This window comes from Equus caballus, chromosome 22 (genome assembly GCF_041296265.1).
Source record: "Equus caballus isolate H_3958 breed thoroughbred chromosome 22, TB-T2T, whole genome shotgun sequence".
NCBI lineage: Eukaryota > Metazoa > Chordata > Mammalia > Perissodactyla > Equidae > Equus > Equus caballus.
In genome coordinates this window covers 32,914,957-32,937,417 of record NC_091705.1, presented here as the reverse complement: position 1 = coordinate 32,937,417, position 22,461 = coordinate 32,914,957, and the positions used below count along the sequence as shown (strand labels likewise).

General features: G+C 45.3%; 1 protein-coding gene across 17 annotated transcripts in view; it reads left to right on the top strand.

Annotated features, from left to right (window-relative positions):
• PTPRT (protein tyrosine phosphatase receptor type T) overlaps positions 1 to 22,461 on the top strand; it is a 1,024,383-nt gene that overhangs the window by 844,355 nt on the left and 157,567 nt on the right. For 9 of the 17 annotated variants that reach the window (XM_023626585.2, XM_070247922.1, XM_070247918.1 and 6 more), the window contains one exon: positions 6,848 to 6,904. The exons of the other annotated variants lie outside the window; for them this stretch is intronic. In XM_023626585.2, the coding sequence (XP_023482353.1) occupies positions 6,848 to 6,904 (57 nt within the window). The remainder of the gene's footprint in view (positions 1 to 6,847; positions 6,905 to 22,461) is intronic. 17 annotated transcript variants of the gene reach the window in all.

The window sequence follows — 22,461 nt, the reverse complement described above, 5'->3', positions numbered from 1 at the left end:
GGAGTTCCTTCTACCATTGGACACTTCAGTTGGAGGCAGCTCAATATCATGAGTACAAATTGGCTCCCTGTGATTCCTGCCATTCAGTCTTTGAGACCACATAGATCCCGTCTGCTTTTCTCCTTCCAGAAAATAAAATTTGCTTCCTCTGACTTGCTCCTCCACCCAGATTAGAGTCAGGCAGGTACTTGCTTGTCTGCCTTCTCCCCCTTGGAACTTCTCTGCCCACCAGCAGGCAGTAGCACTCCCATCTCCAGCATCAGCCATCAAGGGAACACAGCTGGCTCTGCAGACTCCGGCTGGGTGTGCCCAAGTGGCAGTTAGAAAAATCAGCTTTGATTTGATTTGCAAACTGAGCCGAGTCACTGAGACAAAATAAATCCAGAAACCCATAAAGCCATTTGCAGAGTTGCTTTGCAGAAGACAGCCACAGTTTTAATCTAGTAAACACTCTCTAACGATCCCAGTAAAACAACCCCTTCAGAGAAGGTGCTGAAAGCTGAACTCCAGAGCCATGAAGCATGAGATGAGGGTCCAGTGTCACCAGTAGTTCCATGCCGCCTGGTGGCAGTGATGGACTAAAACCACTGTCCCGCTGGCAACAGGCAAGAGGTATGGGTGATGATCTTTTGTAAATGTCGCTTCTTTTTATAATGACTGAGCCTGAGGTAGAGCATTTCATCCAACATTTTCTTTCCTCTCTTCATAATGGATTCTCACCCCTGCAGAGACTGGCAGGAACAATAAATAGCCATTCTCCAGTGAGATGCCCTCATTTTACACATGCTAAGACTGGGGCTGAGAAGGAGAGTGATGTGTCCACAGCTCCCTTATCCATAAGAATAACATGCTACAGGTGGTGTGAGAAGCCAAGCGAGATATAGGAATTGTCTGCTATCAGATAGGAAATGCCCACTGCCTGCCTTCTCTTCCTCCATTGATGGAATTCTATATGGAAGGTTCTGTCTTATATAAAGCTGCCTTGAGGGGTTGCATGGAATAATGGGGAATAAGACTCACCTGGATTCAAATCCCGTGCCCAAAACTTAACCATTTGACCTCACACAAGTCACAACCTCTATGAGTCTATCACTTCACTTTTAGGCTTAAGATCATTAGTTCTTTCTCCTGATTATTTGATATTGCATGTAAAAAGTCAAGAAGTAACAGATGATAAACACCTTGAGCTTCCTTCCTTCCTTCTTCTAGACTTTCTTTGATATGAGACCTGGAGACCCAGGCCTACTAAGTACATATCCTCTCTCTGCTCTTCTCTAAGGAAGAAAGCCAAAGCCTGGACTCTAGTCACTTCTCATACAATTCTACAAATCAGGCATTTATCAAATGGACTCAGGCTAGATTCAAAGTGCGGAAACTGAGAGGGGACAGGAACGATGCTGGCCTCAGCTTTCAGCATTTAACCTCTTCTCCTATAGGTTGTTGTGCTTAGATGAGACCCTAAATAGCAATAATATATTTTTATTGACTGAGTATAGAATTTTGCTCATGTACTTGCTAGCTTTTGACTATGGCACTTTTCCTTTCTCATCATCTGCCCAGCAATTTCAGGAGAGACCCAGAACCCCAGGATGCCCAAATCCAGCTATGCAGCTGGAGTAGGGGCTGTAATGAAGGATCACTTGTGAGAGGCAAGACTATAGCAAGCCAGTCTATCAAAAACTCTTGGTTATTGTTCCATCCTTAGAAATCCTGCCAGACTTTCAGAGGGGAAAGCCCAGGGTGTGTGTTTGGGGGTTGAGGTTGGGTAGTGCTGTTCTTCCCTAGCCAAGCCCAATGAGATAAATTGTCCCTGCTGGGGGTTCTCAGAATTACTTAAGTGTAACAAGGTCTCCTGGACCCTTGGCCCCTTTGCTCTGGTCCAGAGTCTTCTAGGCCCTAAAATGCCAGTGGAATAATGTGGATTTTCCTGAAGGTTTTGTGACAAGATGGAGGAAGAGGATTGTGTCATAAGTACCCCGTGAAATAATGATAGTAAAGATGACCTTCAAATATCTCAACCATTTCTTCAATATTTTTCTTGCTACAACGGCTGGTCCATCTCTCTAGTCTTCTTCTGTCCTTTGCCTACCCTCTACTCTCTACATTTGCTCAAACTTCCCCCCACCGCCCACACAAATACTCTCCACACTCCACTCAGGAAGACAAAGCTGATGCAATAGAGTCCAGGAAAACAAAAGCCAAGACCAACTCTTGTCCTTCAAACGTGTCCTTGGGGAGTCCCAGTTCATCCCTCTAAACTAGAAATGAGAATTATCTACTGACCTGAGACACCTGATTGACTTTAGCTCAAATCTGTTGTTCCAAAGCAGTTGCATCTTACAAAAGGAATAGGAAGCCTTTTAAAATTGGGGATCAGGGAAGGGGGAAAATTGGGGTAGACTGAAGATAAGAGTTAGAAATAAAAAGAGTAAAGCTTCATTAGAGCCTTCTCTGATGGGGTTTTCGGGTTTCAATGTAGTGTCAAAGTTGGAGAGGATTAGCAAAAATTAACCACTTATTGTGTGCCAGTCACAGGGCTATGTATGTGAAATGAGTTTACAGTGCAATGACAGAAGTAAAACATGGCATGTATTATGCACTAAATGAATAGTGGTCATCATTATTAGCCTTACTCAAGAAAGGAAACAGTGTAGGCTCAGAAGGGTTAAACAAAGAGCTCAAGGTCCCTCAGAATTGTAGCTCAAATCTAACTCCAGCACTCCTGGCATTTCCATGGCACCATTTTGAATCTTGTCACAACCATAGATTGAGTGGGATTCTCTAGGCCACTGTTAGGGTGCCCTGTCTCTTATTTGTTAACTCCTTCCCATGCCTCTTTTCCAGTAATAGTTGATTGTGGAATCTGTCGGGTGTGATGGGTCCTTGTCCTATCCTCGGCGGTGTCCCAGCTAAGTCCTGGGATCTGGGGCAGAATGTGAGGTGCCTCAACAAGCCCTTGGCTTTCTACACTTCCACAACATGCTGAAGTTAATAAGCCAAGAAATTAGTTTTTCTTCAACCTTATCTGCTCCAATGCCATCTTTAGCCAATCAGTATCTCTATATACTCATCTTTCCTTGCTTTAGAAGGGAATAAAAGTCAGAAAAGAAGTCTGAGGCATCTAGTACGCTGACCTCCTTCTTCTTTGCATGGTCTCAGTGTTTTCTTTATGGGGTGGTATATATATGTATGGACAGGTCCTAGAAACTGTGAAGAGAACAGGGTCATGAATCCTCCATTAAAAAAGCCATGTGATGGGGGACCAGGTGATAGAGGGGAGAGCAAGGGACTACCACCTTTTCTTCTGCTGGATTAGTCAGGATAGGCTAGCTTTTGCTGCAAAAAAATTAATATCCAAATCTCAGTAGTTTAATACCACAAAGGTTTCTTTGTTGTATGCCATCCAGAATGTATGTGGCTTCAAAGTACTCCATAGCAGGGGAAGAGAAAGTATGAACATAGTAATCTGGATCTTAAATATCTCACTTGGAAATGACGCATGTCGCTTCCACTTACATGGCCTTGATGAGACTCGAATTCTTCCGTGTGTCTAAGAAGGAGAGATGAGCGAGGCATTGGTAAACACTAGTCATCTCTAGCATGAGACATTTGAGTCCTTTTTGGATTTCTACCTCCCTTTGAGTCCTGGTGAGACCCATGATCGATCACTTATCTTCTGCTGCCCCACCCACTAGAAAAACCTCTCCCCATCCCTGCCCCTGTCCAGCTGTACCACTGTTCCTACCCCTCATCACTGAGCATTCCTGCTAAGCAGAGTTGTAATGTAGGTGGTAGGGTGGGGAGGCACCTCCTCTGGACCTGCCGGCTGAACTGAGGCTTTAACTGTTTTCCATTTGATCCTTAAAAGAACATCATGAAATGCTTATTATTATCCTCATTTTATAGATAGAGAAATTGAAACTTAGAAATGTATGTAACTTTCCAAGTGACACAGCCAGTAAGTAAAAAATGCCAAACCAGAATTTCATGTATTCACTTACTTTTCAATAAACATTTATTGAGTGCAACTTAGTATTGATATATGGTCCCTCAGTCCCTAGAGGTTAAGAACATCATCTTTGGATTTGCACAGTCTTTGGTTCTAGGCTGGAAAAGGTAGTTAACTGCTCTGTGTCTCAGTTTCCCCATCTATGAATCAATGACAATAACCACTTACTTCATGGGGCCAATGTAAGAATTTCATGAGTTATTACATATAAAGTGCTTAGTGGAATGCCTGGCTTATAATAAGCACTCAACAGGTTCTGGCTAGCGGGGGAGCCAACAAATAGATAAATTGTATCAATACAGTATGATAAGGCCTATGATGAGGGTAAATTCAGGATGCTGTGGGAGCACAGAGAAGGGAAACAAATCAATTTAGGGTACGCATTCTCAGATATGTTTTGAAAGAACTGAGACAAGTTTTGAAAGAAGAGTGACAATAATCATATTGAACCAGGTTGGAGAGTAAGACAGAGAGGTTTTCTGAGCTGAGAAAGCAGCATGTGCAAATCACTGGGGGCAAGAGAGCTTGCCACTGAACTTGAATGGGACAAGGAAAGGAACAATGGCTAGAATGCAGATGCGACCGGAGGAAGCTAGGAGTGATCAGAAGTGAGGCTGAAGCGGTAAGCAAGAGCAGAACACTAGGGACTCTGTGTGGCCCCATAGTGTGTACATGAACCTTGTCCTGAGACGGTGGGAGCCCTTGGAGGAGCTTAAACAGACTGCCTTTGTCACTAAGGCCACCCTAATTACAGCTTAGAAAAGGGGGACTGAGGCAAGAACAGGGGTGGAACACAGGAGCATGGAACAGGTGGAGGCTGCCAAAAGAGGCCAGGTAAGAACACAGGAGCCATCTCTTCTCTCAAGCCTTCTATTTCTTTTCCTGATGTGTGAGGCCAACAGTCCTCATCTTGCCTACCTCAAAAGGGTGGGAAAAAAATTAGTAAAAATAGCCACTCAGAACAGGGGTTGGCAAACTTTTCTGTAAAGGGCCAGATAGTAAATGTTTTCAGCTTTGCCAGCCATATGGTCTGTGTCACAATTACTCAACTTTGTCGTTGCAGCGCAAAAGCAGCCGTAGATAATCCCTATAAAATGAACATGGCTGTGTTCCAATAAAACTTTATTTATAGACACTGACTTTGGAATTTTATATAATTTTCATGTGTCACAAGATATTACTCTTCTTTTTATTTTTTCCCAGCTATTTAAAAACGTAAAAACCATTCTTAGCTTGTGGATACACAGAAAAGTCGGTGGGAGGCTAGGCTTGGCCCGCCAGCCATAGTTTGCTGACCTCTGACTGAGAATGTGCTTCAAAAATGGCAAAGTTCCCCATACCTTTAAGGGAGGTGAATTATGATTAGTGTTGACTGATGGTTTAGTTTATAGCGTTTCGTGACTGTTGATCAACCTTGGTATTTGTGTAAATTTTTGAAGTTTTGTGTTTCCTGTTTATCAGTTGGTCTGGAATGCCCTACTTTTCTCTGCATTTTGCATCAGGATTTGAGGCAGTTTCATTGATGAATCGCTGGAGAGACAGTGCAGCCTTTGACCAAGCATAGGGCACCTTCCTGCCTTTTGTTCATTTTCTTTAGAGAGACAAGTGGTGGGTTTGAAAGGGAAGGAGCATTAAAGTCATGCAAAACAGGGTTTGATGACTGTCTCTGTCAGTTACTGGTTCTGTGACCTTGAGCAAGTTATATCAATTTTCTGGTTCATCATTCCTTCACTCATTCATTCATTTATTCAACAAATATTTGAGGCAAGGCCACAGCAGTGCACTAGTAAATGAGACACAGTGACTGCCTTAAGGAGGTTCAGAATTGAGGGAAGGCAGCTCAGGTGAGGTTATTGCTACGAGAAGAGAACACTAGGGTGTCATGGGAAGACATAGGAGGGGCATCTGTCCCATACATAGTGAGATACGAAAGACTTCCCAGAGAGAAGGAGTTCTCAGCTGACACCTGCAGGATGAGAGGGTGTCATCAGGTGAAGAGGCAGGAAGGTGTATGCCCACACAATGTGACAAGCCTAAGTAAGGCCTACAGCCAAGAAGGTGGGGGACTGTTGATGCTGGAAATGAGTTTATTGTGCTTGGGGCAGAGGGTAGAGTGTGGTGGTGGTTGTGGAGAGAGGCTGGAGAGGCAGGCAAGGGACTCTTCAGTGAGGGCCTGTGAGCTGGGCGAGGGGGTTTGAAGTTTACCTTAGAACAATGGGGCCACTGACGCATTTCAACCGACGGGTGGAGAATGGATTGAAAGGGGGCAAGAGTGGAGGCTGCTTACATAACCCAAGTGAAACGTGAGGGTGGCTTGAACCAAGTGGAAATGAAGTCGGAGAGAAGGGGGAAGCTTCAAGAACTTTTCTGGAATAGAATTAACAAGGCGTGCTGAGTGATTGGAAGTGGGAGTAAAAAAGAGGGGTAAAGGATGATGCCTAGGTTTCCAGACTCCGTGGCTACATGGGTGGCAGCATCATTTACTAAGAAAGGGACAACTAGGGGAGAAGACGTCTGGGTAGAAGGATGATGGGTCATTTATAATAATACTGACCTTTCTGGGTTGTTCTAAGTCTTGGAAATATTGTATGCGAAGTGCCTGGCAGAGTACCTGGCATGTCGTGGGTGCTTGATAAATGGTGACTCTTGTTCTTGTTTCATTTTTGAAAATCTATTTCGGGCTCTGTTTTGTTAGATCATGATGTTCTTTTGTTCTAGCGTGAGCTCTTCAGAGCCACAAAAATTGCAGTTTTGTTCACCGTACTGCACGTTTTCATGTGTGTTTCTTCTCTCCTTCTCTTCTGCATGCTGCCTGGGGACTGGCTTCCTTGTGGTCAGCACCAATGGGCAGCGCCCAGGTGACCCCGGGGACTCCACTCTGCCTCCTCACCACAGGTGATCACTAGAGCCCTGGGTGGGTGGGAGGGGAGCGAGAGCGGCCTACACTCAGTGGGTCCTCTAGGCCAGGTGCACCAGAGAGGAACTGGCAGTCCCTCCACCCCACCCACCCATCTATCCACCCACTCATCTCTCCCTCCCTCCATCTATCCACTCATCCATTCATCCATTCTAATAATGCTTACAAAGTACCTACTATGTGCCAGGCACTGTTCTGGGCACCAAAGGATATAATAATGAACTAAAGAAGATATATTCCTATGCCTTTCTGGGAGGAGACAGAGCTCTTAGTCAAAAAACTACCAAAATAAATGTACACCTGCAACTGTGAGTGGCGGTCACAAAGGAGAAGTATATGGTGTTCAAAATAAACAAACACACCTGGATCTAAGGGAGTGCTTGCCAGGGGAAGTGATAACTGAACTGTCGTCTGAGGTTGGGGAAGAAGTTGACCTAGCATGTCTGTGCTTAGGAAATGAGTAGATCTGGCTATGATCCCAGGTCTGCCGTTTGTCCTGGACAACTCCCTTAAACGCAATGATCTGTTAAGGATATAGATCTCCTTCTCTTATCTGTTAAGTGGGAATAATAATGCTTACCCCCTAGGGTGCACCATGTGCCATAAGGAGTTGCAGAGGGATGCATGGTGACAGTGAGAGGAAAGTGACTCTCGCCACTGTGCCCACGCCCAGTTTATTGAGAAACGATGCTCTTCTCGAGTATGTATGAGCAGCTCCATTTCTGCTGGGCCATTGTACCCTGGCTCAATTCAAGTCGAGCTGTCTGATAATGTTTTCTTTAAACAGAGCCAATCCCATATCAGGCACATTTGTTCTTACCTCTTGCCTTCTGAGGCATCTGAATGTTCCTCCTCTGACAGGTTTATTTCATTGTGTTGCATTTATTTCCTCAGCCTCGTTTGATGGGTGAGGTGCCCACAAGTGTTTCTCTTTGAGCAGGCTGTCCCTTTCAAAGGGTTTTTGTTAATGCTCAACCCCCAGGAGCAATAATGGCTGATGTAAATAGTAACTGCCCGGATCTGAGTGATGGGGCTATTAGATGGGGAGCACAGGCAGCCTCTTTTCGTATCAGCACCAACTTGGAGGAGGGCAGAACCGCACCCTGTAGCTGGGGCAGGCTGGCACTCAGAGTTGAGTCTGAGTTCAGCTCTCAGCTCTGCCACTTTCTGGCTTGGGGATCCTGGGCAAGTTGTTTCTCTTCTCCGGGCTTCATTTTCTTCCTCTGGGGACAGCTGATGACACCCAAGGCCATGGTTAATCAGGAGAACCAAATGTAATAACAGCTGTAATTTTTTCTCTCAGCTACTGCCAACTGGCTCTTCAGCTCTCTCTGACTTACTGGCCTTTCCTTCAAGGAATTCATACTTCAGGGTGGGGTTTCTCAACTTGGCACTAGTGACATTTGGGGACAGGTAATTGTTTGTTGTGAGGGGCTGTGCTGTGCATTGTAGGATGTTTAGCAGCATCTCTGATCTCTACCCATTAGATGTTAGTAGCACTTTATTCCCCAGTTGTGATAACCAAATGTATTTCCAGATGTGGCCAAATGTCCCCTGAGGGGCAACAGCACCCCTTGTGGAAAACCTCCAGAGTTGCACTGATCAATAGATAGAATTTGAGCCATGTATGCGATTTTAAGTTTTTTTAGAGTCATATTTAAACAGTAAAAAACAGCAGGTGAAATTAATTTGATTTGTTTTACTTAACCCAATGTATACGAAATATTATCACTTTAACATGTAATCAATATTTAAAAATTACTAATGAAAGAAATTTTACATTCTTTTTTGCACTAAGTCTTTGAAATCTGGTGTGAATTTTACACTTACAGCACTTCTCAGTTCATATGCTAAATTTTAAACAGTTAAAATGAAATGTAATTCTAAAAAAATAAACGTTGTGTTTAACAAGTAAACATACTTTACACTGCTTCAGTTTTAAAATTTAAATTAGTTGAGGAGGCTGGCCCCATGGCCAAGTGGTTAAATTTCCGTGTGCTCCACTTCGGCAGCCCAGGTTTGCAGGTTCGGATCCTGGGCACAGACCTACTCCACTCATCAGCCATGCTGTGGTGCCAACCCACATACAAAACAGAGGAAGATTGCCACCAATGCTAGCTCAGGGCTAATCTCCCTCAAGCAAAAAAAAAAAGAGAGAAAGAGAGAGGAGGATTAGCAGCAAATGTTGGCTCAGGGTGAATCTTCCTCACCAAAAAAAAACAGAAAAAAAATTAAATTAGTCAAAATGAAATAAATTTTAAAATTTGGTTCTTCAGTCACACAGACACATTTCAAGTGCTCAGTAACCAAGTGTGGCTTAGTGGCTGTTATTGTGGACAGTGCACATCTAGAGGTAAAAATCCTCTGGACTATCTTTGTGCCTCATTGGTGGACAGAAGTGTATATGCACCGAGTACAGGCTCAGAAAATGTTCAGTTCTCTTTATTCCATTTTGCCCCCGCCAGGGGACATTTGACAGTATCTGAAAGTATATTTGGTTGTTATATCTGAGTGTGAGAGGTTATTGGCATCTAATAGGTAGAGTCCAGGGATTCTTCCATTGAAAAAAATAAGATAAAACCTCTTATGGCCAAGGTTGGGTGTTTTTCTGTAGTGGGATGACTTGAGGCTGTAGTGGAAAAATGTCTAGTTATTTGACATTTCATCCGAAGGACCTGGTCCACCCCAGACCCACCACTATGGAAAGAGTGCTTCTCTGGCCCCTGCAGGAGCTCAGCCAGGCCTCCAGGGGGCGATCTGGGATGCTGGGCCCAATAGGAGGCTGGCAGCATCCAGTCTGGAGGCTAGAATGGATGCACTGAAGGCCAGCCAGGCCGCCCTGCTCTGACCTGGACCCTTGGGGAGACCCAGATGCACTGCCTTGGCCATGCCCAGTGCCCGTTGTCAATTCTCGGCAAGAAGGGCTTTGGGACAAGTCCTCATGTGGAGCCCAAACTCTATTCCTTAAAATTGGGGAACTTGGGCCCATCACTCAGCTTTTGAGCCTCAGTTTCCTCATTTATGAAATAAGGATGAGTCCCTGAGCTGCTGGGCTTAATCGTGGCGAGAGTCATCAGAGAAAATGGACGCATATCTAGCACAGCTCGTGGCTTGAGAGGGTGTCAGATACCACTCCTCTCTAGTGTTCCTTTCTTTCCCGAGCACTTCATGCTAAAACTTTCTATCGTTATTTTTCTGGCAAGTCTTTAAATCAAGGCCTTTCCACAGCAACAGAATTCAAGCCGTAATACTCTCTCTGAGACTGCTTTCCAACTAACTGCCTCTAAAGCAACTTTCCCAGAGATGTCGTGTAAATCTTGGATCCAGGTAGTCAGAGGTTGAGCCTTTGGGACAATGTTGTGTGGCCGAGAGCAGATGAGGAAGCTGCATGGCAGCCTCGTGAGGGCCCAGCGGGTACATGGTGACCCTGGCAAGCTTGGACACCCTGGGGCATTAGTGACCCTCCCCTGGAGGTTATGCTCTCTGGCAAGGGTTGATGGATGGTGTGAGAACAGGAGCTAGAGGCAGAAGGACCAGATGAAGCTTTCTGGAAAAGGCTTAAACCTGAATATCCACCACAATGGGACAGTGCTTGATGGAGAGATGGTGGGAGCCCAGCCTGCCAGGCTCGCTGGAGAGAAGTGGCAGCTCTAGGGGGCAGTGGCATCAGGGATGTCCAATGAGATGATGAAAAGAACAATGAAACAGCAAATATGTGTTTCATACTTCCTACAGCTCATTGAATGTGCTGAGGGTTTCACATTCTTTTTTTTTTTTTTTTTTTAAGATTTTATTATTTCCTTTTTCTCCCCAAAGTCCCCCGGTACATAGTTGTATATTCTTCGTTGTGGGTTCTTCTAGTTGTGGCATGTGGGATGCTGCCTCAGCGTGGTCTGATGAGCAGTGCCATGTCCGCGCCCAGGATTCGAACCAACGAAACACTGGGCCGCCTGCAGCGGAGCGCGCAAACTTAACCACTCGGCCACGGGGCCAGGACATGTTGTCCTTCCAGAAGCCTGTTCTGCTCAGTCTGTGACCAAGCCGGAATCTCCCATCCCTCCTCCCATGTGCTCTCCAACTGGCCCGGACTCCAATTAGTGCTTGCATTTTGCTTAGTAAAATGATAAGACTTCCCTCCCATTTGTGGCCCATTTCTAGGCTATATGGATCATGATTCAGCTTAACCAGTTCTTATGGACTGAATTGTGTCCCCACAAAAGATATGTTAAAGTCCTAACACCCAGTGCCTATGAATATGATCTTATTTGGAAAGAGGGTCTTTGCAGATGTAATTAGTTAAGGTGAAGTCCTGAGAGTGGGCCCTAATCCAATATGACCAGTGTCCTGACAAGAGGAGGAAAACACCACATGAAGACAGGGACACATAAGACTGCTATGTGACGCCAGAGGCAGAGATTGGAATGATGCATCTATAGGCCAAGGAATGCCAAGGATTGCCAGCGAACACCAGTAGATAGGAAGAGACAGGGAATGATTCCACCTAGTCTCAGAGGGAACACGGCCCTGCTGACACCTCGATTTCTAACCTCTGGAACTGTGAGAGAGTAAATTTCTGTTGTCTTAAGCCAGCCAGGTTGTGGTAGGTTGTTACAACAACTCTAGGAAACTAATCCGCTTGGAAACGCAGCGATCCTGAGCCCTGGGCAGTGGGCAAGGCTGTACCCTTACAGTGGACTGACCTCAAGGCGACTGAGGCTTGGTGACCTCAAGTTGCCATCCCAGAGAATCTCTTTGGCCCACCCTGTCTCCTTGTTGGCTGCATCCTACATTGGCTCAGAACTGGTCTCCACTCTGTGGCTCTGTCCCTCCCCTTTTTGGTTCTGCCTGTTTTGTTGAATAGTTTTAGTATCTGCTGCTGGTCACGCCCTGGCCTTGGCCTCTGCCCCATCAACCAGGTTGTGGTGACCTGCTCTCGGCGTCCCAGCATTATTTGATCTGTAGGCCATCCCTGGTTGGCTTTTATGCTCGTCTCTATGCTGACTGCTACTGGGAAGTCTTCCCTCGTTCCCCAGCTGCCCCAGGACTGCTCTGAACTCCACAGGAAGAATGACAATCTGTTCAGTGTGACCACATGCTCTCTCAAACTGGCTGCCTGAGAAGGTCTAAAGGGACTATTTGCCACAGGGCATCTGAGAGAGTGTGTGTTGTCTTCTCTTACATCTGCTCTTCAGACTAAATCTTTGATCCCAACACAGGCTGTGGGTGCTCCTGTGCCCTGTAGCTAAGCAGCTTTGAGCCCCCTGGGCTCCAGGCTCAATGCACAATTTCTGAAAGCAGGGAGCCGGTAGTGCTGGCACTGAGCTGACGCAGCCTGTTCTTCCTCATCAGTGGGGCAGGCCTGTCTGGACCACAGGGAGCCAGGATGGGAGAGAAGGGAGGAGGCCACTGGGTGATCCCAGGGATGAGCAGAGTCATACATGCGCCTCTCTGTACACACCTCTATGTTAGCACCCATTATTCTGGGCTTTGATTCTCAGTTTGCGCACTTCTCTCGCCCACTAACTAGTAAGTTCCCAGACAGCAGGGCTGTCTCTTAATTACCTCACATACCCAGCACATTGCTGTACCAACTATCATCATTATAATCCTAGCACCACTTTTATCAGGCAAGGTCCAGGACTCTTCCTCTGTGGCCAAGTGTTGAGTTGGTGCTGATGAGGCCAAGGTAATGGGTCTAGTCCATTTGGAAGTCACATAGCTTTGTCCAGTTCCATGGCTATGGACTAAATTTTATTTCTGGCCAAAGACTAAGCACAACTCTAGACATAGATTGACCCCTCACCATGGGTGCAGACTGACCAGCAGAACATTCCTAAACCCCAGCCACAGGCTGGCTCCTCATCCGTCTTTTAGATTTGACCCCTACCTTAGCCACATCCTTATCTTTACCCTTAACTGTAGTCTGACACATAAACCAGTTTACAAAGTGCACCCATTTCTGGTTTCTTAGACAGTATTGCACCCCACTCTAGCCATAGCTTATAGTCCTAGTCTGGTCACAGGCTAGGGTCCTGGCACTCATGCTATGGGTTTCCCATGGGCATGAGATGGAGCAGTTGAGGCTATGGGGAGGTATAAAGGGATTCTTAGCCCACCAATGTTGACGCCCTTGAAACAGCATGCCTTACAAGTGATGTGGCAATAATGACAATGCCTGGCATCAATCGGGCATGACTGCTTTTAAATAAGTCTATTATTTGGAGCTGGCCCAGTGGCACAGCGGTTATGTTCTCAACATTCCACTTCGGTGGCCCGGGGTTCACTGGTTCAGATCCCAGGTGTGGACATGGCACCACTTGGCAAGCCATGCTGTGGTAGGTGTCCCACATATAAAGTAGAGGAAGACGGGCACGGATGTTAGCTCAGGGCCAGTCTTCCTCAGCAAAAAAAAGAGGAGGATGGGCAGCGGATGTTAGCTCAGGGCTAATCTTCCTCAAAAAAAGTAAATAAAAAAATAAATGTCGGGGCTGGCCCCGTGGCCGAGTGGTTAAGTTCGCGCGCTCCGCTGCAGGCGGCCCAGTGTTTTGTTGGTTCGAATCCTGGGTGCGGACATGACACTGCTCCTCAAACCACACTGAGGCAGCATCCCACATACCACAACTAGAAGGACCCACAACGAAGAATATACAACTATGTACCGGGGGGCTTTGGGGAGAAAAAGGAAAAAATAAAATCTTTAAAAAAAAAAATAAATAAATAAATAAATGTCTATTATGCTAAATTCTGAATGCATAAAAAAAACTTTAATATGAAGGAGTTTTCTTGCACCCAGAAGAGATTCACCATAAGGGTCTTACATAGCCACCTTTCCTACTGTGAGTAACATAACTGAATTAGAATTTGACTACACAGAGCGTTTGCTGTGTAAAACAAAGTTTGCCTGGAAACACAGATTCCAGAGATGCGTGGGACCAAGCAGAATCAGCATTTGAGGAGCAATTTATTGGAGTGGCCAATGTGCTTTCAAACAATCAATTAAAGCTATTCCCATCTCACGGGGGTGCTAACCTCCATTTAAGGCTGAAAAAGAGGGCAACCTCTGTCGGCAATATTTAGCAGTTTTCCTCTTATAGGCTGTGATGAAGTCAATTCCAACCTCTTAGGACTGGCTGGGTAATATTGAGGAAGTCTGGGATATTAGAAATCTGTATCTTCTTTACACTTAACGCAGTGCTTATTAAATGGTTTTCCCCAGCAAGGGTAGAGTTATCTTTGAAAAACCTGTGTCCCTGTAGTGTTTTCCAGCTACTTGACATTGACTCTGAGTTAAATCTTGGCTAAAAGCAATTACTGTCATATGATGAATTGAGGCAATTTATTTATTACTTGAGAAACATCCTAGGTGATGTCACTTAGAAGAATGATGGAATAATCCTTCTCAAGTACTCCATTATCAACCAGATCTAGCGAGGGAGGCACTGTTCTGAGGTGCGGGGGGGTCGTCAGTGATTTAAAAAATTAGTCATTGTGAGATCAAAGAAAGCATATTGGAAATAAAGCAGAAAAGAGTCACTCAAGCTTGAGCAAGACTTGTCTCCCTATGGAATTATAAGGGATACTTTGGTTGCTAAATATGAGGAAAGGTATTATACAGAAAGCCCAGAGATTAATAATAAAACTAAACTCAATGTATTAAGGGCTTGGAGATGGTGGCTGATATACAAGGAAAGTGAAAAGGATGAGGGGACTCAAGTTAAAAAGGTCAAGTTTAAATATCATTTGAGCAAAGTCTGTATAATTTGGCCCATATAACAAGATTCACATGACATGTTCATCAATCCCTTAGGTAGTAGAATATGATATGTCGGTGAGAGGGCAAGAGGGGAGATAATCTTCAAGACAAGCAGGTATAAAGTGGAATTGCATGGTACAGCAGGTGGCAGGCTCAGCAGGGACAGGCACAAATACAAAGGCATTGTAATCTGGCTGGTCAAGATAAGATTCTAGATCCCCTAACTGCCAGTCTGCTTCTTTCTTCAAGATATTTGAAAAAAACAACCATTTCTCCCTGCTTAGCAACGTCTCCCCCTATTTACTAGAGAAGTGGCAGAATATTATAGTGGTTTAAAAAGAATAAACTCTGTACCAGGGTTCAAATCCCATCTCTACCACTTGCTACTGTTCCTTAGTCTCTCTGAGCCTCAGTTTTCCCCATCTATGAAATGGGTCTAATGATAGAAGCTGCTTCATAGGGTTGTAGAGAGGATTAAAAGAGACAACATATGTGAAAGGCTAAATACGGCAGCCGGGCTTGTAGTAAAAGTTCTAAATATGCGTTACCTCTTTATTGTTAATACCATTACTGTTTCACATGCAGTCAGGTATCCTGACTCTTCTGTTGCCATCTTCTGTATACAACCCAGTTTAGCAGCTGGCAGTTCTGGAAGCCAGCCACAATTTCTCCATCTTGGCCTTGACGTTGCTGAAGTTAAGACATGGTACTGGACATTCCTCCTGGTTTACAAGTCCAGACAGCTCTCAAAAGTGGCAACGAGGTGAACCTAGCATCACTTGTTTATAGGAAGCTCATGTTGGCCCTTGGCCTGTTTGGCCTCACATCCATCCTTCACTCTTCCCCTGCTGTGCTGGGACGTGCAGGTGACCCCTACAGGCTGTGTTTCCTGAAGCTCATGTCAACTGGCGTCTGGGATTGGCCAATAGGAGGCATGAATTGGAGAGCCAGAGGGAGGAGAAACCTTCCCCATCTTGTCCTCAGGCCCCTTCTTTGGCAGTGACTGTGTCTGCTCCATGGCTCCAAGTATCCGTGAGGTCTACCAGAATTCCAGATTCTGTTGGGTGACTTTGACCTCTGGGCTCCGATGACCCCATTACCGCCCCTTTGTCTCTCCAGTCTGGACTGGGTAATGGCTCCTGATGTTGCTACTCTCTGGATTGCCTCACCGTGCTCTCCTGATCCCTGTGTACCAATACTCTGATGAATTTGCTCCATTTTAAATGTTTGGAGCAGTTTTCCTTTTCCTGGTTGGATGCTGACTGATGTGGAGCCTGTGCTGGTTTCTAGTGATTATTCCCTCCTTTAGTAAGTGGTAAGGGGAAAAAATCTGATTTAATCATCCCCTCTCTATATTTTTTCCTTTATCAACATCACACTTACTTGTGTGAAATATCTGGAATCCACAATTTTCCATTAAAAAAAAAGTCAGCAACAGCATTTGTTTCTCCCCAGGCTTCTCGCACCCCTCCTGTTCACTACAATTTCATTCCTCAAAGACTGCCAAAGTAGTTCATGATCACAATTACAAAAGCTCTCAATGCCTTGGGATGCAATTTGTAAAGTCTAGAGGCTTGAATCTAATGAAGTATCCAGATGCTCTCCTACCAACTTCTTTCCTATCTTGGACTTCAATTCTATCTTAAAAATAGCCTACCATTCTGAGAATTCGCTTCCAGCAAAATCAAGGAGGGATATGGTGCATACCTGACTTTAGAAGAGCCAGAAAGTTGCCCAGCTTCCTCATCTTTTCCTTTTTGCCTCCTCTTGGCAACACCCACCATAATCAGAGATGCCTGCAATGCTTAAAACCTTCTCTGGCATAGAGGTAGTGGCTCAGAGTCAGGATTTCAAAGGTTTTCCCTATTGGGCGCCAGATGCACACGAAGCCAAAGTAAAGACAACGAAACTCTTCAACAAAAGAAGTCATTAAGTAGATGGGGGTGAACTGCCAGCACAGTAAGATTTGAGGATAATATGCCCTTGGGTAGCTAAGAGGCAACCATGTGTTTTAAAGAGTGTAGCTTTTAGAAATTGTGTCCCTGAGAGCCAGCTTCCTTTCTTTACCATCAGCAATGATCACCAGCAAGGGTTATATGCATCTACTGGGATTTATTTGGTTTTATCAACTGCAATTAGTTGTTCTTTATCTGCGACTTCTATTTTTGCTCCATATCTTTACAGGGGAATTTCTCTGAACTAAAGCTATAGAAGTGGGCCTGTAGCCAGTGGGAGCACTTTGAGAATGAATCATTAGTCCCTTGTTGCCAAATTATGTTATTGCTGGCCATTGAGTCATCCAGATGGAAGCCTGATACAGGCCTTGCCTAGAGGAGGAAAGTTAAGAGAATCACTCGGGGGGCTCTGCCTGCCTTCATCCTAAGGATTGGATGAACTCAGGCAGTAGGTTGCAAGGAGGCCTCACCCCAGCACCCATGGTGTACTCAGACTTTATAGACACTAAAGACCCTGCTGCCACCCTGGAACCAGTTCCAAGGTCATGCCATCATTATGCCACATGTGTGAGCAGTTCCTCAGAGTTTATGACACATTTTCACCCCCATTATTACACTTGATCCTTAGAAAATCCCTGTGAACTTGGCACTTACTCCCTATTTTACAAATGAGAAAATCAAATCATGTTGGGCTTGACACCTTTGTGTAACTGGTCAAGGTCACATGACCAGTTAGTGATGGAGTCTGGATGCAAGCTCATACGCTTCTGATTCGAAACCCATTGCTTTTGATGGATATCATAAAACCAAAGCACCTCAACATCAGAAGGGGTGTAAGCAGTCACGTAGTCGCTTCTGCTTGATGACGACCACAGTAAGTTCCCAGATAGCACCTTTCATTGTTGGTAGCACATTCTCCTGCCTTTGTGGGTTACTTAGGGGTTGGGAGATAGGCCCCATGGGAGTCTATGGCTCTAAGGATGACAGGGAGGATTTCTCTCATGCAGAGCATGACTATCACTGGAATCAAGGGATGCTGAGTTGATGTAGGAGGCAGGGTCAATAGCAGAGAAGAAAGGTCGCATCCCATGAAAGTGAGAGATTGAGGACTTGGTTAAGCATCCAGGAAGCCCAGGAGGTGAGAAAAGGTGGAGACAGTGGTCAGATAAAAGGGAGGGTAACTCTGAAACGGGACTTGTGAATCGTGACTGCTTTCGTGTTCCTCTCTAGATCATAATGCTGCATCGAAAAGGGCCAACATTGTGCTTCTACCCACATTAAAACCTTTTCTTGTGTTGGTCCCTAATCTATCCTGTTACTTCTACTCACTGATATTACCTCTAATCTTTAAAATTAAAGGGACCAAATCTATTCCATCTTCCACAATGGCCTTTCAACTTTTTGAAGGCAAGATTTAACTTTCATCTGAATCTTCCCCTCTCAAGGTTGAAAAACCCTCATTCTGACTGCCACTCCTCCAAAGTCAATGACCATGGGTTTTAATGTGCACCTGAATCACCTAGAGACCTTGTTAAAATGCAGGTGCTGACTCAGCAGATCTGGATTGGGGCCAAAGATTCTGCATTTATAATGAGCTTACAGGTGATGCTGATGCTTCTGGTCATTGGACCACACTTTGACTGATAAGGTTCTTGGCCTGTCTTCACCCTGGAGGTCCCTCCAGAAGGTAGGATACACAACTGGACAAGCCTCGCCAGAGTGATCTGACTAGTGTAGAGTTGAGCAGAGCAGCATTGCCCGTGTTGGGTGTCAGGAGTCCCTGGGGAATATAAACTGGGATGGTCGTTTGGTAGCATGGGAGGAGATGGTAGGGGGATAGAACGTGGTGACTGGGCCTATGTATGGAGCAAATATTGAGGGAGGGGAGAAGACTTCAGGAGACCAAGAGCCATGCCTTGGGCACCAGTTTTCCATATGCAAGTGTGAGTAGGTAGTACATTGAACACCAGATGCGGACTCTGAGCTGGAGCTAGGGGGGGACATAGCTTTCCTGGAACGAGTAGAGGGCAGGGAGGCAGAAACAGCTGCTTTGAGAGGACTGGCTCAGCCTTTGGGAGGGCTCAGAGCTTGCTTGGAGGGCACAGCTGGCTGAAGCATAAGGTCAGGCATGCAGCCTCATGCTGGAGACAGTAGTCTCCTGTCAGTGCAGGCTGAGTTCACAAGATTGTTTTTGATGACTACATCACACAGGGGACTCAAGTAGAGCCTTGAAGCTACTCCAGTTGGATAAATTTGCCACCTGGTGCCTAGCTGCCAATTCAGATTTACGTGGACAATTCTCAGTTTGGTTTCCAGTGGAGGGCAGAGATGAAGAGAATGCTTCTGAATCCCTCCCGCTTCTCTCAGTTCTCAGACTCCCAATCCCTGCTTAGTAGACAGAAGTCACCCAGGGCCAGAAACAGAGCTTTTTAGGGACTGATACAAAGTTTACTCTCATGGAAAATGTGGGCGTAGGGCCAAAGTAATGTGGCTACCATATTCTGAAGGACTGCCAGTCTCCCTTTCTGAAGAGTTCCCTTGGATTTCCAGCCAGTGAGTCAGATGGCCAGCCCTCTATGTGACCCAGTGCTGGCATTTCCTTAACTACTGCTCCATCAAGGACAGCTCATTGTAGTGATACGGAGATGAGCCCTGCACACAGAATCCCAGCTCTGAAACTCACATGGCCTTGGACAAGTCACTTCACCCTTTTGTGAAGTTTTCTAATCTATATAAAAGGGAAAATAAAACTAGCACCTTCTATGTCAAGTTTTGTGAAGATTAAATGACTTCATATATGAAAAGTGCTTAGCATATTGCTTGGCACTCAGTAATGGATCAGTACATTTAAGCTACATTTTTAAAAAGTACTAGTAATTGACCTTCTGTTTGATGAGGAGCTCAGTGCCTGCCTGAGACAGCCGACCACATTGCTAGGAGACCCCATCATTAGCCAACCCCTCTGTGCTTTCCTGTAAGTCCTATCGCATGTTCTCATCTGTTCCATTGAGCACTTACAATCTGAGCCTCATGGATGCACTCCTGACTCTGCAACAGGAGCAAGACTAGCTCATCCTCTGTCTTTGTCCCTCTCATCTTCCTCTCAGATATAGGAGCCACATGTGAATGCTGTCTGGCCTTTGGTCCCAGAGCCATTTCCTTTCTACCAATGTCAGCTTTGAACACTGTCAGCACACTTCCTTTATGAACAGCAGCACAAATCCCCAGCAGCCAGAGCAAATGCCCTTAAAGAGTGCTTAAGTGGAATGTGGATGTGCCACAGCCCAGGGCATGTGCACTTTCTTGTATCTGGAGTCTGGGTAGACCAGCCAAGCATGTCTCCTCCTAACAACCTTAGTGTATAGAGTTTGTGATTTCAGCTCTGATGCCTCTTGGCTGAACTCATTGAATTTGTCTAAAGTGCTGTGCTCTGGCCTTTCAGATGGCCCAATGAATCAAGTATGTTTCATTGTTGGCTCATGGCCAGAACTGAATATGTTTCTGCTTAGAAACATCTTGAAATTTATTTGGGAAAGGTTTTCTAACATTCATCCAAGATCTTCACTTTCCTTTGGGTAGGCAGCTGGATTCTATCCCAGGAGCAGCATTGATTATCCCTTCTTTCTCTTAACACTCTCTCCTCTTAGCTCTAGGATACTATGCTCTCCAGGTTTTTTTTTCCTTACTTGTCTGGCCACTCCTTCTCAGTCTCCTATGCAGCTGTATCTTCCTCTACCCACTAAGTAAATACTGCAGGCTCTCAAGTCTCTGTCTAAGCCCACTTCTTCTTCCCTCTTTATTCTCTCCCTGGATGACTTCATCAACCCCCATCCATCAGATACCATCTGTGTGCACATGACTCACACATTTTTACCTCCAGTTCAGACCTCTTTTCAGAGCTCCACACCTGCATTTTATTTATTTTTGTGTGTGTGTGAGGAAGATTGGCCTTGAGCTAACATCTGTTGCCAATCTTCCTCTTTTGGCTTGAGGAAGATTGTCACTGAGCTAACATGTATGCCAATCTTCTTCTATTTTGTGTGGGATGCCACCACAGCATGGCTTGATAAGTGGTGCTAGGTCCACGCCCAGGATCCTAACCTGCGAACCCTGGGCCGCTGAAGTGGAGCACGTGAACTTAACCACTACACCACTAGGCCAGCCCCAGACCTGCATTTTTAACTGCCTACTTCTCTAGAGTATCTCTCAAGCTCAAATTGCCCCAAACACACATATCTTTCCTCTAAAGCTGTTCTTTTTCAATTGTTTCTTGAACCTCTAAACAGCACCATCATCCACCTTGTTATGAAAACCGAAGACTTGTAGTCACAAGTTATTCCTTGTATTCAATCCATCAATAGGTTTTATTTATATTTATTTCAAGTAGTTATCTCTTTTATTGCATCTTTCTGTCTCTATTGCCATCACCTAAGTCCAAGCAACTATCATCTCCCACCTGGGTGCCTGCAATGGTTTCAAAATTCATCTCTCCAATCCACTTTGGCTCCATATTGAAGCTGGAATGATCTGTTGGAAATGCAAATCTGACCATATCATTGCTCTATGAGCAACACTTAGATGACTCCCTATGTTTCTTGGGGTAAAGAACAAAAACTCTCATATCTTGGCCTATAATGTCCTGCATGGAATGGCCCCTGCTGCCCTCTCCAGCTTCTCTCACCGTGCTCTCCCTGCTTTCTCACTCTCCTTACTCCACGTTTCTTTCATTTCTTGAATGCACCAGGCCCCTTGCCCCCAGCAGATAGCCTTAGCCAGTGCTCTTTCCTCTGCTGCTTCCATATAGCCCTCTCATGCTCTCTTTGCCTAGTTATACCCTGTCCTCCCTTGAAACTCACTCTACTAGCTGCTTCCTCCTGGAAGTGATTCACTTCCCTATTATGCACTTTCCAAGTGGCATACACCTCTCTGTTCTCATCCTTAACAGAGTTGAAAGCTTACTATTACTGATTGTTGGTTCATTAATCCTGTCCCCTGAGCACCACCCCCACTAATTGTAGGCTCTTTGAGGGCAGGAACTGTGCCTGTTTGCTCACCACTGTATCACCAAGTGCCTGGCATCTCGTGGGTGCTTGTGACTATTTATTGAAGGAATGAAGTGTGAATCTCATTAGATCAAGCTAATAACAGTGTTCCTACGGTAATAAGATCCTCTTCAGAGCTCCTTTGCTTTTGTACCCCAGTCTCTAGAATGAGATCTCATAGCAGGCGTTAAGTAAATTCAGCTATACCAATGAGTGAATGCTCCCGAGCCAACACTTCCTCCAAATCTGAGTAAAAAGCCTCTGGCACTATTGAGGAAATTATGGTCTCAGGTGTTCAGCTTACTTTATGCTTGGTGTGCAGTGGACTCACCATATCTCAGAAATCATGTCTCCAGACTGGGAAATGGGGGCCATGTGGGCCACTACTGGAAACCAGCTTCTTCTCTGGAATGTGAGATCAGCTCTGCTGAAGAGGTGGTTGGCTCACTCCTCCAGGACCTCTCTGGGCTGTAGATAAGCAGAGCTTGCTCGGACAGCTCTGAGATTGGATGAGCTGGTCTTTCTTTTAGCTGGCGAGGGGAACTGAATAAAATCCCTCGTCCGTAAGTCCTTCCAGGAGAAGGAGCTCTGATCCCCTAGACAGCATAGTTGGCACACAGCACATGGATGCTCGGTAACAAATGAATTAATGAATAAACGAAGCAAAATCTGTGGTTTGCTCACCTTTATATAACTTAATAATCATCTGTTAACCAACAATCACAAGGAGGGAGGCCTATGCTAATAATTGGCATTAGAGAAATGCGTAGGATACACTTCTTGTT